This window comes from Melospiza georgiana, chromosome 6 (genome assembly GCF_028018845.1).
Source record: "Melospiza georgiana isolate bMelGeo1 chromosome 6, bMelGeo1.pri, whole genome shotgun sequence".
In the NCBI taxonomy this organism is placed as follows: Eukaryota; Metazoa; Chordata; class Aves; order Passeriformes; family Passerellidae; genus Melospiza; species Melospiza georgiana.
Genome location: NC_080435.1, coordinates 26,879,835 through 26,899,424, shown reverse-complemented (window position 1 = coordinate 26,899,424; position 19,590 = coordinate 26,879,835). Strand labels below are relative to the sequence as shown.

Sequence of the window (19,590 nt, the reverse complement as noted above, 5' to 3'; positions counted from 1 at the left end):
AAGGAAATTGTAACTGCAGTGAGCATCAGTCTCCTCCCAGGCTGAACAGAACAAGTGCCCTCAGTCCCTCCTCACACAGCTTCCTCTCCAGACCCTTCATCATCTTCACTGCCCTTCTTTGGATGCTCTCTAACAGTTTAATGTCTCTTTTATATAGCAACACCCAAAACTGCCCTAGCACTCGAGGTGAGGCTGCTCCAGCTCAGAGCAGAGTGGGACAACCCCTCTCTTGCCCAGCTGGTGAGGCTGTGCTGATGTCCCCAGGACAGGGCTGGTCCTCCTGGCTGTGCCCCAGGACAGGGCTGGCTCTCCTGGCTGTGCTGATGTCCCCAGGACAGGGCTGGCCCTCCTGGCTGCAGGGCACTGCTGACCCACATTCAGTTTGCCATCGACCAGGTCCCTTTCCACAGCACAAATGCCCAAATTCTATCAGTATTATTAAAGACTGAGGCAAGAACTCCTGAAGAATTCCCTGTTCAGCTAGGCTGGTCCTTTGCCTCACTCACTTGCCTTACATACATAAAGGTATCTGGCCTTCACACCTGTGACCTGAACATGCTGCATCCATCCTGGTGAACCCATCTCAGTCATCTACTCACTTCTGTACTACCACAACAACCCCTTGCTCTCCCTCACTGGTCTTCCTCTAATCTTTGTTAGATTACTAAATCAGTCTTGCAATATTGAAATATCTCAATGAAATTAAATTCTAGAGGAAAGCCACAAATATGGAATCTTCCCAGCTTAGGCCATGAAGACTTGGAATATAAGAAGGTACAGTGGCAATTACACTATGACTTGAAAGTGCAGGAGAGCATTAAACATGAGGCTAATAATATACTAATTAACTTGCATCTCACCTGAGTCCATTAATATGTAAGTGTATATTGAGTTAAACTCTTTTACTATTTCCCATACCGCTATAAATAACACTTTCCTCTCATAAAACATATATATATATATATATATATATATATATATATATATATTACTTCCCAGTTGGTAATGTGCAACTACACATGCACAGTTGGTGAAAAAACACTTGTGAGAAATCTCCAAGTGCCTCCTCATCCTTCCTTGTAGGGTATAGTGATGTCCCGTGTTAGCTGCTGCTGTAATACTTTTCTTTCCTGTGGGAGCAGCTAATAAAATGTTCTCTCCCCAGAAATAGCAAAACCACAAAACTGATTCACTGGTAATGTATAATTACACATGCTGTAGCTGCAGATTACCTGCTGAGGCATTCATAAGAACAGAGGGAAAAACAATTATTCCAATGTAGGAGTGACTGAAACCAGAGCAAGCCAAAAAAACCCAATAATGTCATGACTGGCAGAATTTGGAGGCATGGCAATTACTTATTTTGTTCTCAATAGAGCCTTTCTTTTTTTAACCTGTTGGAATTACAATCCTGTAAATAGAGAATTTTAGTCTGTGTCATCTTGGGATTCAAATTGTTGACACAGTGAGGTACTTTGCAAAACAAAATTAACCTCAGGAATAATCCTGTGCACACAGATAAGCCACTGCTGGTTACACAGGGTGCCAGGCAAGTGCTTATGCCACACTTGCACTGCCAAGGAATTATTTTTGTCTTGGTGAAAGTGTGAGCTATGAAAAGCATTGGCTACATCTTGTAAGAAGTAACATTTGGTCATCTTTACAATTTTTTTCTTTCAGGCTTCAATCTAGAAATAGTCTCCTCTTAATTCACAACATGGAAAAAAGCAAAATAAACTTCTTTCTATTTAAAGCTTTAATGCAAATTTAAAGAGATATCATTATATGAAAAAGCAGTATTTAAAAGTTATTTCAGAGTAACAACTAAGGATATTTCTGGTTTTGGACTTCTCAGCCCTTTGCCTTTACACATCACCAACCTTGCACTGTTGAGCAGCACTTGTGATCACGTACTGAGGATGTTTTCCGTAGAGCCAATCATTCCCTAGCGGCAAAGGATATTGGCCTTCTTACTGAAAACAAGCTAAAAACATGGCTTTAAGCCTACAAGAAGTGATGGTAGCTGCAAGTGCAAGAATGGGGAACATCTTGATTAATTATCCTGAGGCATATTTGGGGAAGATCTCCTCCTCCGCTTCAGCATCATCCTGTGAGAGCAGCGGCGCTGTGCGCGACCCCTCGGGTTCCCCACCCAGAGCTGTCTTTAATAAAGGTCTTTTTAAAGGATTCTCCTGGCCATATTTATCACAGTGGCACACCAGCCTGTCAATCTGCCTAACAAAACAGTTTGTGAGGCAGCAGGGTAAATCACTAACTGATTAACATTGAAGTTAACCCTGTATTTGAAAGAAGATAAAAGTTTCCTGAAGCAGAGGTGTTCAGAGGCAGCAGGTATGGGGCAGACCACTGTGCTGGCAGGGCCAAAGCACTGGTGAGCTGCTGCAGGAACTAGAACAAGAGCATGGCAAGGAGAAGGAGAAAATGTAACCCAGTGTAGCCTATATGCTGTGAAACTTCACTTGAGCTTGAACACTGTTGGTGCACTTTAACATTATCCTCATCCTAAACCCAAAACACAGCACTGTACCAACTTCTAGGAACAAAATTATCTCCACCCCAGCCATGCCCAGGACAGCTGTGCAAAGGCTTTCCTTAATAAAATCAGACATCTATTTACATGCAATATAGTCACAGTTTCACGTCATTTATGGGCTGTGTAAGGAACACTGACAGGTAAAATTGCTGAAAACTTCCAGGTAAAGAGGAAAAAGGGCAAAATGTTTCCCCATAAACATGGAGATTTGGGGCCAAGTGTAAGTATCTTCACTTGCTTGTGATTAACAAAAAGAACACTATCCCAAGGGCAATATTATAAGAAAGATCTCAGGTGAGAAACAATCAGGATACACACACACTGTGGGGACTGGAAATGGCTGGAACATGTCAGCAGCCATCAGTTTCTAGGCACCAAATGGGAGAGACTCACTTAACTAACACATTATGAAAAATCATGATCCCAGAAGTATGTTGTGGGGGGAGGGAGTTAAAGAAAAGACAAGATAGGTAAGACCCAAAAACACATTAATAAACCCCAAACAAACAACAAACCAAGACCCAGCCCAAAACTAACAAACAAATAATAACTTCTGGAATTTAAAAACAATAGATCAGAGAGAGCCATGACAGACTTCACATCTCCTTGCTTTGCCACAGAGGGACCCTAATGTATGGAAAATACCCCGAAGAACACTGGGACTATTTTTTGCTCAAGTAACTAATTTCTCCATCTCTATTCATTAACTGCATTCCTCCAGTTCTCCACCATCAGAAACAGCATGAGATTCACAAAAGGTCTGCAGACAAACCACCAGACTAGCAAGAAATGAAGCAATTAATTTCACTACAGAAATATACTGTACAAAAGTAGTGTGCCACACTCAGCCTAACTATAAATGCAATTTTCCTCCTGGGTCAGCTGATGTAAAGTCCTGATATACCATTTAGTTGGAACAAGAGCCAATCCTTTTCCCTTAAAGAGCTTCTACCTTCTAATAAATTTTCCTCTTACCCATTTAAGAGGGCCATTATATCCTTGAGAACACGAATTCATCTGCAAGCACAAAGTCTTTGTGACACACAGAATTACTGTAAGTCAAAGCCTGGGCTTGCATTCCCATGACTCTGATGATGACTTAGTCTGGGACCTGAGGCAAATCACTGAGTATTTGTTAGGGAATCCCTAAAAATGGCACAAATAACATCTTGTAACAGATATTCCAGAGCTTTGTCAAGCATGTAGGCTGCTTTTAAAGACAAAAGAATTGCTACAGGGTTGCTTTTGATAGAAAATCTTCTTCTGACTTGAGTGGGAATTGGAAGAAGCCTTTAAGAAGCCTACTGCAAACTAGACATGAACCATCCAAAGCAGAATCTGACTGAATGCATCCAATTGATTGCAGAGGATGTGTAGGGTCTCCCATGGCCACAAGAACTGCTTGTGCAGGCACAAGAAGCTGAGCCCAAATGAGACTGAGAAACACCAGCCTTACACTCACATTCTTTTAAGGCAGTTATCAACACAGCTCCTGCTTGGTCACATGGATAAAAATGGGATTCCAGTCTGCCCTCTAAATGCAACCTGGTAATTTAAAAGCACACTTAAGTCCATTCAATTGGGAATGATTGAACAAAAAAGAAGCACCACTCATTCTAACTTGATTTTATAAATATGATGTTTCTTCACAGTAAATCAATCTTTTTAAACCCCAGTTAAAATGATGGAGCTGCTTAAAGAGGATTCTATTAAGTCTTGCATCAACCAGCCTGCCTTTTTTGTCTTATGAGGCAAATAAACAGATTTACAAGAAAACATTTGGTTGAAGAGTAAATAAAGAGTTTCTTCTAAGAATCAAATGCATTCATGTTTTGAACTCATCTGCCAGCTTCTAGCTCAAGGCAAAAGATTTCTATTAATATTTATTTAATTCCATAGACAAGGGTAAAAATCTTAGAAGTTAAAACAGTATTCCAAATCAGAGACCAAGAGAGCTGAGTAGCAGCTCGGAAACAAATTCAGAATCAAGAGAATAATCCTCCAAAGTCCTGTTCTCTGTGGCTTGTTATGGTTTGCCAGCAATGGATCCTTCAAATACAATTTACAATAGTTGGCGATTTTCTTGCACTCATATAACATAAATAACTAGATATTTGTGCAGATGATGAGGTGACAAACATAACTCCTGGGTGAGGATAGTGGGAAAAGTCTCCATTTGTCAGGGTCTAATTCCTCACAGACGTTTTACATCCTCTGGAACAAAATCAGTGATATGTGGACGTGGGACCATGCTCTACTCACTGTGTTTAAGATAAACAGGTAGCTCAAATGATTCTAACATGTGCTTTTTCTGCAGTCAAAAATAAACTCTCCAGTTCCTCTAGATGTTTGCTCTTACAAGCTTTTGCAAAAAATTTCCCTAGCAGGCCATTTTGGACAGACAGTGTCTGCTTGTCCATTATCCTGAACGATAATGCTTTTCACACAGCAGAATACTAGAAAAATCTAGATACTTCTTTAAAAAAAGGAAAATGACAATGAAAGAGGAGGTGCAGTGAGCCATGCATAGTCACAGATTGGAGAGCAGCATTTTAAAAGGGAAACATTATTTATGGCACTAATACCATAATTATAACGTCGTTTTTGTAGAACAATGACTATTTTGATTAAGGCATTCATCATCAGCCCCACAGGTGAAAGCAATACAAGTAATGTAGAGATGTTCCAGTGCCCGACCACCCTCTCAGTGAAAAACCTTTTCCTGATATCCAACCCAAACCTTCTGTGACACAACTTGAGGCCATTCCCTTGGGTCCTGTCAGTGGCCCCCAGAGTGAAGAGATCAGTGTCTGCACCTCTACCTCCCCTGGTGAGGATATTGAAGACCACAATGAGGTCTCCCCTCACTGAGTCTCATCCTTGTATGATCTCAGACACACTGAGGATTGTGAGAAGAGCATTAATAAACTGTTAAACATCTGTTTATTACAGCTCTGTGATTTGTTTTCATACAGCCAGATCCAAGCCAGCATAAATTCAGATAAGGAAGCATATATTATGCTACCTTGCACACTACAATCTGTTACAGATGAAAGTATTTTATGTAGGTCAGGCACTGCTTCCCTGGAGACAGAGAAAAAACCATAAGGAAATCAGAGCAGTGTCAGGCCTTATTTCAGTGATCCAGCATACTCCAAAATTTCAATTATGCAGAGATTGTGTCTCTTTGGCCTTGTCTACCAACATACCAACATCAACTCCTCCAAGGCCAAGTGTTACAGACCAGACAGGGTACATCTCATGATGCAAACCGAGAGAAAACTCCTTGCACTCACGAGGAAACAATAATTTTTTGTCAGTTGTAAAAAGAAGAGAAAAATCAAAGTGATGTTAATGTGTCCATGTTCACAGGGGTTCTTGGATGAGGCAAGAGACGAGAATGTTGACTCCATGATCAGAAGACCTGATTTATTATTTTATGATATATATATATATTACATTATAACTATACTAAAAAAAATAGAAAGAAAAGGTTTCCTCAGAAGGCTAGCTAAGCTAAGAAAAGAATGATAAAAAAGGCAGCTCTCAGACTCTGTCCAAGATAGCTCCGTCTTGATTGGCCATTAATTAATTATAAACATTCAAGATGGCCCAATCAAAAATCCACCTGTTGCATTCAACAGCAGCAGATAACCATTGTTTACATTCTTTTTCTGGGGCCTCAGCTTCCCAGAAGGGAAAATCCTAAAGAAAGGATTTTTAGTGAAAAAGATGTCTGCGACAATGTTAATTTTCAACTCATTGCAACACTGAGCTGCAAAGTAAGTTTTTGGGAGCAGAAGGCAGCTCTCTGACCCTTTCAGTGGGAAGAACAATGTTATTAAAAGAAGCAGTCTTGCATTTCTCTCTCCCTTTCCTTAAAAACGTGCTCTGCTGTAGCTGAAAGAGGGTCTGTGCTTCTCTCTGGCTGAAAAAACTCTTTAACAGGCGGAAGAAAAAGAACTTCAAGAAACCAGAAATAAAAATGAGTACTTTTGGTTATATCTTGCTGTCTCAGGAGATAATTCTGTATTCTTACACTAAGTTCCCTTTTTTTGCTATTGTACAACAGTATGCTTATATTCTGGCAACTAAAAGGCTCAAAACACAATGTTACCTCTCCCTTACATTTCCTAGCAGGGCTCAGAATTTAGTTTTATAACACACCACACCATTTTTCATTACCATTATCTACCTAGGAATTCCACTCTTATCAAAAACCTGAGAGATTCTCAAAGAGAACAGAAAGGTGTTTAACTGTGAAGAGATACAGAAAGAAGTACACAAATCACACACAATATTGCATTATAGTAAACAGGTGAAGAGTGTACAATGGAAAAAGAAAATATATGCACTTATGCACATTATGAATACCTTAATTCCCTTCTGTCTGGAAGGCAGCATTAATGCCTCTATATTCTACTTTGCTCCGCAATGATTTTCCTAATTCAAATAAACCAAGTAATCTAGAAAGGTTTTTCCCATCACACCTGAGAGAAACTGTTCTTACTGAGTCTGGGACCACAGGTAAGCAGGGAAATTTAGCTATCAACTCTGCAAAACTCTGTTGAAAGAACAATCCTAAATTCTATACATCTACCCTTGTCCCAGATTAAGTTCTGTAAAGAGAGCTATTGCTCTTTTTTCACTCCTCTCTCCTCAAATAAATGTACATGTATGCAGAGGTGTGGATCTCCTCTTCCTGCCACCATCCATGTTTTGGACTGCTTTCCCCCTCTGCAACAAGAAGTCAGCTATATTTTAAATGTAAGCCACTAGTACTGGCAAATTGTTTTCCTTACCCTGATTCCAAGCTCCACATTCTCTCCTCCATATACTTCCATGCCTTCATCCAGTAATCCAATCTCTTGGAAGTATTCTCTGTCTACTATGAAGCATCCAATCAGTGCAGGACTTCTGGAAGAATAAATCATCAGCAACCAAAATTAGCAGATAAATTATGAAGAATTTTATTTTTCAGGCACAGATTGTATTTATCATTGCTAGGTAAAATGATGCAGCAAAACAGATTCTTAAGGAAGTATTTTTCAAAGAGTTTTATTCAGCCTTGCCTTCTAACATTCCTAATTCTAAAGTGAAATGAGCACCACTGAAGGAAATTAGAGTCAAATTACTGGACATAAATATTCACCAGAGCAGTAGGGATTTCAGTGCTAGTAGTGTGAGATCCAGGTGCCCCAGTTGTTTCTCTGTAGTCTCTGTCCTTGCTAAGTCCTCAAGTCTCTTGTCTGTGACAATTGCAAATGATACCCACTGATGTGCAGCTCTGTGTCTTTAGCCAGAAGCTAGGTTCAGCTAGAGCTAAAAACTTTTGTCTGTAAGCTTACCTAAAAAAAAGAGATTATTTCTTGAATAGGACCATCCAGATAAATTTTTTTAATACAGAATCAAGAAAAGCCTGCCTTTACCAGCATAGCGTAACATTAGTCCATTACCCTGAGCCAAACCTAAACAAATCACATAGCTTTACTGGATCAGTAAACTCTATTTATGTCATGGTGTGAACCAACCAATTTTTACTATACAGAGCCAATTTTAATCAGGTAAGAGTTCAGCCACAGAGGGTACAATTTCACCTTATGAGTAGAGAAGGATATAGAGTCATTTAGCCTTTTCATTTTTCTCCTACCTTATAATCCACAACGGCAAGAAATAAATATGTCTTTTCAGATTATTATGCTGATATCAGGCACTCTAGTAATGACAGGATATTAATTAGCAGTACAGGAGAAATCACCCTGCTTTTATGGAGAACACTCAAGCTACAGCTAGTGGACACATCTGCTTTCAAACAGATCATAGGCTGTCTTAATCACAAATTGTACAGTTCTACAGAAATCTACATATTAATGCCTCCAAGTGCTATAGTACCCATTTTATAACAATGAAAGACCATCTTTGATGTATTTATTAATGAAGAAAATAGCAGAAAACTTATGCTTCTTTTATGATAAGGTACTTTTGCCTTCCTTGTTGTTTTTAAATGTTTCTCAGTGCACCTGCTTCCCTTTGCTATAATTCTAAAGGAATAATGCAGACACGATAGAAACCATGCATCAATACACATGGCTTTGTTTGTTGGTGTGTTTGTTTTAATTATCCAACACACACATGCAGCATATTGCACTGAATTAAAAAAATGTGCCAGGGAAAGAGCTAGGGAACAAACCTGAAATTCATAAAGTACACTCACTCCCCAGTCCTCATATGGAACAGAGTTTGGGGGTAAGATGGAAAAGTATATTCGCTCATCACTTTGTGTTTCACTACTTTTAATTTTAAAAATCATAATAATTACTCTATATAATTAATCACAGGATCATAAAATGGCTTGGGCTGGAAGGGACTTCAAAGATCATCTCATTCCAAACCCCAGCCATGAGCAGGTACATCTTCAAACAGATGAGGTTGCTCAGAGCCCCATTCAGCCTGGCTTTGAACACTTCCATGACTGGGACATCCACAAATTCCCTGGCAACCTGTTCCTGTGCCTCACCACCCTCACAGAAAAGAATTTCATCTCAATATCTAACATAACCCTGCCTTCTGTCAGTTTAAAGATGTTCCCTCTTGTCCTGTCACCACCCACTTTTGTCCCTCACCAGTTTTCTTGGAATCACCATTTAGGTACTGGAAGGTGCTGTAAATCTCCCTGGAGCCTTTTCTTCTCCAGGCTGGACAACCCGAACTCTCTCAACCTGTCTTCACAGGAACATTTTTATAGTGTCAACAGAGTTCATTAACAGCAATAACTATTTCTAATGATGCAGAAATTACCCCTTTTTACATTCTCTTTGGCAAACCTGTTAATTTTTATCTCCTGCTTTCCAATTCTAAGTTCTGTTCATAGGTCAGTGCAGTTCAGAGCGTGTTAAACTGACAGAACCTGAGAAATGCCTGCCTGCAAAGATAGCTACTGGACGAAAAACAGCTGCCAGTGCTGTTTGAGGTTCTGCTTTCAGGAGGCAAAAAACAGCATTCACACTTCCTTTCTGCAGGGAGCTGGAGCACAGGTACCAGTGAACTCCTTGGAATGAATGTGTGTCTACAAGAAAGGCCTGTAATCTCAGCAGAGCTGCTCAGTGGGTTCAGAGGGTACTGCTCCCCTCCCTGAGACAAAGGTTTTGTTCTGTACCAGTCTAACAACACTCTGGACATGGTAAGAAAGTACAGACCCAGACTGTCCCAAAGCAAGGACCCAGTACAGCCTTTGATCACAGTGTCAGGGACCAGACATTAACTCCTGGGACACAGCACAGCTGTACACCTATGTGACAACATTATAAAGAATACAGCTGTCAGATCACCTCTGCTTATATAATGTAACTGCAAAGAAAATTCCATTTCTGGCCTGTAAGCACTAAATTAGCAGGCAAGACATTTGGAGAATGGAATGCTGCTGAGCAGCCCTGCCTACCATTCCACTTGGGCAGAAAACCTATTTAAAAAGATCTACTGAAAACAAAAGTTTCCTTTAAAAACATCTACTGAAAACAAAAGTTTCTTGATGACTGTGTAGGCATCAAGGACATTTAAGTATTCAAAGTTTACAGTCAGTAAAACCTATCACACAGCTGAGCCCACTTGCACCCGTCACACCCAGGAGAGCTTTTAGACACTGTAATCTAGTTATTTATTACCTTATTGGAGCAGTTGTGTTCTCCAGTTTCCACCAGGACTTAGGAGGGTTCAGATACCTGCACCACAGCTCCCAGTCAAACCCTTGTGCTGAGAGGGGATACTCCTCTATTTCAAAATTATCATACTTAATGTTATCGAATGATGGAGAAATTACTCTTTTTCTGTTTTCTTTTATCCTGGTGAGCACTGGTTCAGCCCTAAAAAAAAATAAATACACTGTTAAGATTACACCCATGCAAGCATAGCACTGATGGAAATCATGGAGTAGTTTGGTTTGGAAGGAGCCCTTTAAGATTATTTAGTCCACCAGCAAATACACAATATAGCAGCTAATGCTGCATTTTTTAGAAGGAGCAAAGTCTAAAGCTGTTACCCAGTCAGAGCCCTTTCTGCTTCGAGATGGTGTTTTGACAGTGCAGGATTTGCCCCAAAATAATACAATGCAACATATTCTCTAGGATGCCCTGTTGTTAACCTTGATTTGAGCTGGTGGATGGAAGAAATGAGTATCTGCATACCATAGAGCATTTATACCCTTGCTACCAAGTAATGATAACTTCAGGCTCTCAACACTATCAAGGACATCAGGATCAGAGTTAATGATATATCTATCCTAGAGACAGAAGCTCTTGCCTTTTTACCATCACTTTTTCTTAAGGAGCAAGGGAGATATTAAATCCAGACTGAACACGTTAAAATACATTATTTTAGTTATGTTTATTTTTGCAGAGTGGCCAAAATAGCGCTTCTTTGTTTACACTGCAGAACGTAAAAGAAAGATAGTATTTTTTAATGAAGATACATTCACCCTCATGGGCAAAGGGCTACATTCCTGGAGGAGATTTTTAATGTGCGGTTTTCTAATATGATTTAACTACCTTGTAATTAGATCAGCAGATTACTCAAACCATAAAAATGTATCTAGATCATATTACACAGCACAAACACGTTTTTCCTGCTTGTGTCCATGATTATGTCTGAATTTTCATTAAAAAGCTCAGAATTCTAACTCACCCTCTAAATGCAAGAGGAATGCCAGTCAGTAATATAACATCAGTGCTTGGAAAAGGTCCCTGGGTCAGAGAAATGGAAGGAGGCACATACCAACCCACGTTGAATTCCACGTGGGCATCGAAGAGAGCGACGACCGGCGCTGTGGCTGCTCTCCAGCCGCTGACCCGCGAGCGGATCAGCCCCTCCTGCTTGCTGTGCCGGACAACCTTGATGAAACCAGGCTTGTGGGCATTCACCTCATCAACATACTTCTGCAGCTTCTCCTTGAGCTCCTCTGGAGAAGGGGAAGTATTAACGGTTAGCAAGAAATGTCAACTTGACAAGATGTAAAAATCCGTTCTTTCTGTCGTAGATGAGCGATCCCCATACGGGGAATAAAGTGCTCTGACTCCATGATTCCAGAAGGCTGAACAAATGCTGTATTAAGCTGTATTATATTACACTAATACCATATTAAAACTATACTAACGACATACTAAATGTTGCCAAAGAAAAATACATGACTGTCTGCAGACACTCACAACACAGCTTTGACCCAATTGGCCAAGCAATCCAAACAACCCTTACTGGTGTCCAGCTAACAAATCACTTCTGATAAACAATCTCCATAACACATTCCACATGTTCCAAACAGGAGCAGCAAGCAGAGATAAGAATTGTTTTCTCTTCTTCTCTGAGGTTTCTCACTGCCTTCCCCAGGAAAAATCCTGGGAGAGAGAATTCTATCTCTCTCTGTTCAGAGAATGTGAATACCACACTTTCAGTAAAACAGGAGTGGCCTTCACACAGCTACTCAGAATTCTCAAACAGTCAGTCTAAAAGGAGGCAAACAAAAAGAAGGACCATGAATTATTTAGCAATAAAAAATTTCTGATATAACTATTTAGCCTACATGACTGCCATCAGAATCCTGGCACTGTTTAACAGTAACAAGCCACAAAATGAAGTGTCATAGCTACATAAGAGCATGTTATTTCACTGTAACAAAAAACAAAGCACCTGTCCTATATTTCCAGGAAAATAAATAAAAAGCCTAAGTATTTTCCATATATCTTCTCTACCAATATTGCAAGAAAAAAAGAGAACTAAGAATAAAATGCATTATTTTTCTCTTTCCATTTTTCTTTCTAAACTTTGACAACTGGTTTCTGTCTCTACTAAAAAGTTCAACAACTTTTGCTCTTAGAACAAAGACCAGTAAAAGCTCTAGAGAAGAATCATTCCTAATTAAAATATAATAACTCTTAGATCAACAGCTATCATCTCTCTGGTTTAAAGAGAAAATGAGAAAATACAATATGTGGAGTATAAATATTGTGTTCACAAATATTATTAACTGAAAGTAATGTTCGCTTTATTCTTTATTAGCATTCCTATGTTCTATTTACATTATGGTATCACTCAAATTCCCTTTGGGACAATAAATTCCCTTTATTCTGAATCTCTCCACAAAACCAGGAATGTCTTTGCTCTGATGCAGAATAATGCTTCTGCGGCTATAATGCTATACTGGACATTATCCAATCTGCATTAAAGCTTAGTGCTGACTGTGAAAACTTGAGCAAGCCATTTAACTTCTCCTGAGGAACAGCACCAAACCTGCCTGAGTGCAGGAAGCATTTGGACAACCCTCCCAGAGGGTTTTCTCAAGTGAATTTTGGGGTGTCCTGCCATCGAGCCCCAGGCAGTTTGAGAATCTGAGAAATCAGCCTTTCACTCTGGGAGCTGGCCATCTCCAACAGATCTGGACTACCAGCATGCTGGAATGGGTAATGGCACAGAAAATTAAAAGCAAGCACGCTTTATCAGCCATATTAAAGATTCATCCTTGGAAAGGAAGAGGGTGTGTGCTCTCTTGAGCTGACAGAACAACAGAGCTTATCAAGTACAAGTTCATCCTAAAGTTCATCCCTGTTTGTAAAGGCTCTTGGACATTCACCAGGTGTGATGCAGCTGGTTCCTCCGGCCTTGCAGGACTCTGCATGCCACAGACCTTTGAATCAGTGAACTCTGCATGAACCGAGAATACCACAGAAAAATCCTGATACTTACAGGTTTTCATAAAAACAAGAATTAAAAAGAAACAGTCTGCTGATCATGTCCATCACAACATTTAAACTGCAGCAATATTTTAGGAATGGACTGGATATATTCCCAAAATTTTCAACATTACATTGCCAATATCTATTCAATTTGTTTGTCTGTGACTGCATCACCTGGAATAAACAAAATGGGCCACTTACATAGCATAGAACACTCTTCTATTTTGTATTAGACTTGCTGCTTATTGATCAATACACTTTTTCTCCTTTATGAAGTAAAAAAAACCCCACATTAATTTCTTTCATGCTTGTGCCAAACTACATGTTCTTACTGCTCACCCCCTAACAGAGATTTGTAGCAAGCACAGAACTATCAAACCAATCACTAGCTAACAGCACATTAAATTGAAGAGAAGACATTTATGTTACTGTAAGTCCATGCACCTAAAAATAGCAGAAACCTATTCTCTATTCCCAAAATGCAACAGTGCAGAGGATGAATATCAAAACATGAAGAATAAAGCTTTTTTCTTGGTGTAAGTGGTTGCTCACAGCTTTGCAATACCAGAGGTTTATTTGCCACATCAATGCAGCATCACCACTGAGGATAAAACATGTGAAAGGAAAGCAGGCTCTAATCAAGGACTCGAAAATCAGTAGCCTTGACAGAGTCATTGCTCTCTCAGTCACTCCACTTCAGTAAGTGGGCTATTCTTACTCCTGCTTTATGCATTTCCTAATGTGGACTGACTTTAGAAGCTTGAGTAAACACAAAATCTATTTCATAGCTAGGTGTAGAATGGAAAGAGATGGAAATGGAACAGAAGCCCAAACCTTGGCTTGCCACCAGCGTGACTTCAGCTGCACATCAGAGCTATGACACTCACTAAGCAGTGCACGCTTCGGATTTTCCGGTTGCACTGCAGCTCTTTGCAAATGAAGTGGATGGCCTGACAGCATCTCAGGGGAACCTGGGAGGCTTACCCGTGGTCAGTCAGCATGGAGGAACCATCCCCTGGGCTTCAGGATCACCACAGGAGACAGAGAAGTAGTTTTCGGCCAGGCACTTTCGGGCCTTTGTTATTTAAAACAGACCAGCTTTGCTCTGCAAAGGCAGAGTGCTGACCAGAGCTTTATCTGCGCCCTTTGTCTTACAAGACCTATTGGGCAGATACTCTCCCCCAGAACTATTCATGCAATTTGCTATGGCTCTGATGGTCTTCAGCAATATAATTTCAACCCAAGTTCTTTTTTTTTTTTTCACTTCAAGATATGTTGCCTGAATAATGAACAGGCTTCTTCATTTATTATTGTGCTTCACAGCTTTATGTCACCATAGAGAGAAGACAGGGAATAGGCAAATGTGTCATCTTCAATACACTGTTGATTCAGTGTCTAATTATGGAAACAAACAGGCTTATAAAGATAGATACATTAGCCTTTCAGTGCAGAATCTCTCAAATAAGGACTCAATTTGACTAAGCTGAATGAGGCTCTGCAATTGGAATGAAAGAGCAGCCATATATGGAATGGGAAAATGGCACTTGGAAATCTTGCACTCTACCACCTGTCTCTATATGGTACACATGTCTGGAAAGCACAGCACAACTCTCCTCACAAATGTAGAAAATATAATTAGTGTGCCATAATTATGTTTAATATTAACATAATTAAGTTCAAACTCTTCTAAGAGGTTGTTTGTTTATTTTTAAAAAATTGACAAAGATTTTGTTTGTCAAGTTCTCCTACTCAGTATGACAAAGCAGTGCTAAAGGATTCACACAATTTTGCCTTCTTAGGAATCAGCAGAAACTAGACAGGATGGAGAAAGGAGCATGAGGAGTTAGAGGCATGAGCCACTCCATTTTCTAGAATGGAAAACCATCTACAGATCATGCTTTTCATCCAGCTGCATGAAGTGTGCTACCTTTTGTAAGCCTCTGTCCCCACTAAGCTGAGAAGTGAGCAGGCTCAATGCCAGTGCTGTCAGGTGCCTCAGCCCCTTGGTGTCCTACAGCAGCTGTGGGTCTGGCCCCAGACTTCAAATTTCAAAGTAATTAATATAGACAGCCTTGCCATAAATAACAAATTACTGCCTCACAGTCATGGAGAAGGAGCTTAAAGAGCAGCTAATTAAGGCTAACTTTCAGGAACTTTCATACTTTGCCATCCTCCCACTCTGAGCGCTTGAATGAGCTTGCATCTCTCAGAAAAACCACGTTTATGAAGCCCCACTATGTTTGGCTGAGACATGCATTTTACTGACCTTTTTCTCAGCTGTAGCTTTGCCAAAAGAGCTAAAATAACAAATACATAAATAAAACAACACTCATAACATTCTGCATTTTCTAAAGCCTAAGAGTCCCTGCTGACTCTGGCCCAGCAACGCATGCTGCATTGCTACTGCCATCTCTGCAAACCTTGTGCTCTTCCTTTAGAGAAATATTTACTTTCATGTCAAAGGCCTGGGAATTACCATGCCCCTCTCCACCTTGGCCCTTGGCACGACCATGGCTTCTTTTACTGTGAAGGGAAAGAATTACTTTTCAATACAGAACTAGGTTTAAATTAATAATTGTGCCAAAACCAGTGGATTGACATGTTATATGAAAGGGGTAAAATCCTGCCAATTCATGTTTTAATCTCTGTGTGTTCACTGAGCTGCCTAGGCACACTCTGGTCCCCAGATAAAGGAAAGTGTTGGACATTTCCTTGGATCATAAAGGACACTTTTAAAGGCAGATCATTACAGCACCTGCAAGAATACAGGAGGAGTTTATGCTTGCATTTGGAGCCAAAAGACCACTGGCCAGCTTGCTTCTGGCAAGGATCCCAGAGCCTTCCTGAATTCCCTGTGCAGCAGGTCAGAGCAGGATCCACTGCCCTGCAGGAGGGCAAAACAGCCACCTGGCACAGTTCAAGAAGTTGTTCCACCACAAGGGCTGCTGCCACCCTGGAAACCTCTGTCTCATCAGGTACATCTTACTTCTGCATGAAAGACCAGTAAATTGGCAAAAAAGACAGAATTCACACAAGCCAATTAATTATAAACCAAGATTTTTCTATCTTTTTTACCCAATTTTTTTGGCTCGAAGTCTTAGCAACAGGAAGAGCTGCTTTTCCAACTTTAACATGTATTAACATAGCTAACTTACTTTCTGGCAAATAAAGAAAGCCTGTTGTAGCAGGTTTGCTGCAAAACCCCTCCTCTCTTCCCCCTAAGTCCCTCTGTAGGCAACCAGCCTGAATTCATGTAATAACTTGAATTCATGGCAGCAGCTAGGCATATAAGAGAACCTGTTTTGTTGCACTTTATCTAATAGCATATGTGGATTACATCACTTATTTCGTATGCAGCTCAGTGCTTCATCATTTTTATTTTTCTTACCTCTGGTCCCTTATCTGTCATGCTTAAGTGATCACCTCTCATCTGTGTAGCAGAAGCAGATAATTCCAAATGGAAAATATTTATAACCAGACAGAGGCATGTAATTTGTAATGCACATGTGTACAGAGAATGTCTGCAGCAGAGGGTAACAAGGCTCAAGCAGATAAGGAGGGCCTGCTGTGCACACCTATTTAATAGCCCTGTGTTATCTGGTAATAGATAAACCACCCAGGGGAAATTACCAACATGATGCAAGGAATTGATCTGGACAGACATCAGAAACAAAAAAGCAGTGGAATCCTTCTCCTCCACTCCCATACCTAACTTGCACCGTTGACAGAGATGCATTGTCTAATCTCAGAAGTTAGGCTATCCTCATGTAAAGACAGAGAGTGTAATGAACTTCTACAGTCACAACCTTTGCATTCAGCAAGCCCAAGTCCCGGCTGCTGTCAGACCTCCTCAGGTCTACTAAGATAAATTGCCTACAACAACCTATTACAGCTCACATCTTGGATTACAAGCCAAGGGTTTCTTTAGCACATGAACAGCACACTTCTGCCACAGTAAAAGCAGGGAAAAGAAATGCATTTCCCCTCTTACCCCTATACTCACACATCCTTTGAATTGCCCAGGAGAATCTATACAGAAGAATGGGAAGTTTTCAAGGGGTTTAATAGGGGCTGTTTTGATCCATTCTCAGCTCCTTCACAAACAATCCCTCTGCATTTCACTGAATCCTTGTGTAAGGTCCTAGGTATCCTATAGCAAAAGGACAACACATAGCAAATAAATCCACCTCAAAATAGCAATTAAACAGCTTCCAACAAAAAAACAGGCTTTGCAGAAGAAAACTGTGCCAGCAACTCTTCCATGAACCATCTAGCAGACATGTTCACTACTTATGTTTTTTTGTTTTTTTTCTAAAGGACATATATTTCCAATCCCAGCCATGAAAATGGGATGCGACACTTCAGATCATTAAGTCATACATAGAAATATTGCTGTGCCTTAATAAATCCCAAAATGTAAGGAAAGAACTATGAAAATTATCTTTTTGAAACTATGATAGATCAACACTCTGTTATAGAGGAGGGGGATACAGAACAAATAAATATTACAGTTGTTATTTTTTGTTACTACTAATCTTCTGTCTTTATTACAAGGGTTGTAAGTCCCTTTTATTTCCCTTCTGTTGTTTATTGAGTATTGTTTGAGTATGTATCTGTTTTCACAGCACTCAATTCATGTAAGGGGCATCCCATCTTAGGGATCACCAAGCCCACATTACAGCAGCAGTCTCCCAACACTTTGCAAGAAAGAGACATAAATTGAGATGCCAGATGAATCTTCAAGGTGACAGCAGAAGTTGGAGGAGGGGAGGAATAGAACCTGGATCTCCTAAATCCCAGGGCTGCACATAATCACCACACAACTTCCCTAAGGCTGTAATTCTGCATTTTGACCTGTGGCCCATATGGAGCCCTGAGAAGTCTGATTCAGAGCAGAATCAAGGGCTCTTCCACATCCCTGTGCCAGAATTAAGAGGCAGCTGATATCTGGGATCTTGCTAATGTCAACAGAAATGCACTGCACCAAAGGAGCTGAACACTGCCATTCCATCCCACCAACAATGGGAGACTCACATGCTTACCACTGAGTACAGAGCAGCGCTTACTGAAGCAAAGTGTTAGCATTTGGAGAGGAAAAGAAAACAAATTTCCTCTCAGGTGAACATTCCAGCTCTTTAGGAGGCAAGGCAGGACTAATAAAAAGGCACAAAATGTCTTTTCTTAGATTGCCAGTCAGGTGTGCACGTGTGGAACATGCAAACACAGCTGAACACAGAACAGGGACTTGGCAGGACCAGCCACACAGACATCAGAGGGACAGAGGCTGCCATCTATCCCTTCAGAGCCTCACCTAGAATCCTAGGAAGGTGCTTAAATTTCAAAACATCTTTAAATACAGAGTCAATTATATAAACTTAATGGCTCCACTCGATGTACAGATTGCTGGACGCTTGAATTAATCTCAGCAGGAACACTGTCCCACTCCAGCTCGCAGTGCATGACTGCTTCCTGTTTAGGGGCTGTTACTGCAGGGACCATGGCCACAATAATGTGACCACAATAATAGGCATTACTGCTGAAGTCAGATACTTCTATCACATCTGATGCAAGAATCACTTCTGACGTGTATTTGGATACAGTAGTTTTACAAAGGGGCTGTAGAGTGAGAGGCACAACAAGCACCAAGACCATGCATTAGAGCTGACACATTGATATAACACACTGGTGGAATAGCATCAGCCAAAATTCTGAGTTCATCATTTCATTCCTTAGTGTTCCTGGATTCATCTGTAAAATGACCTTTAAATGTTAAAAGAAGTGCTTGAGAAATGCGTTCTAGTCCCAGCTGTCTCCAGTAATCCAAATGGCACTTTTTTTTTTAATATATATCATTTAATTCTAAACTATTTCTCGAATGTGTGTGGAAAATCACTATTCAGAAAAGAAACTAAATGCCTGAACAGAGACAGATCAGATTGTATAAATAAAGAAAAAAACAATCTAAAGAGCACATTAGAAACCTCTGTACTTTCATAACCATAAAATGCAGCAAGCTGCTCACTCTACTGTAAACTTGATAAATAATCCTGAAAATAATAATAATAATAAAATAATCCTGATAAATAATCCTGATTCCAAGAAACAGTGTGACACTTCACGTTGTGATAATAGATTCACAAGGAAAAAAAACCCTGCCAATTAAAACCCACTAGTCCAAGTGCAACTACTTTATTTCAGGAGCGTATTCTGAGGAAATTAGTCACAAAAGTTGCATTAGAAATAGAATATGTAAATACTCAGTTAGAACAGGATGAAACAGAGCTGCTAATATTCCTCTCTGGGTCAAACCTCTCTCTG

The 19,590-nt window shown here is 40.1% G+C and overlaps 1 protein-coding gene across 2 annotated transcripts in view; it reads right to left on the bottom strand.

The window, feature by feature from the left end:
- GALNT18 (polypeptide N-acetylgalactosaminyltransferase 18) overlaps positions 1 to 19,590 on the bottom strand; it is a 215,019-nt gene that overhangs the window by 65,968 nt on the left and 129,461 nt on the right. For both annotated transcript variants that reach the window (XM_058026636.1, XM_058026635.1), the window contains exons 5-7: positions 11,321 to 11,504; positions 10,216 to 10,413; positions 7,357 to 7,471 (exon numbers count right to left, since the gene is read on the bottom strand). In XM_058026636.1, coding sequence (XP_057882619.1) covers positions 7,357 to 7,471; positions 10,216 to 10,413; positions 11,321 to 11,504 — 497 coding nt within the window. The remainder of the gene's footprint in view (positions 1 to 7,356; positions 7,472 to 10,215; positions 10,414 to 11,320; positions 11,505 to 19,590) is intronic.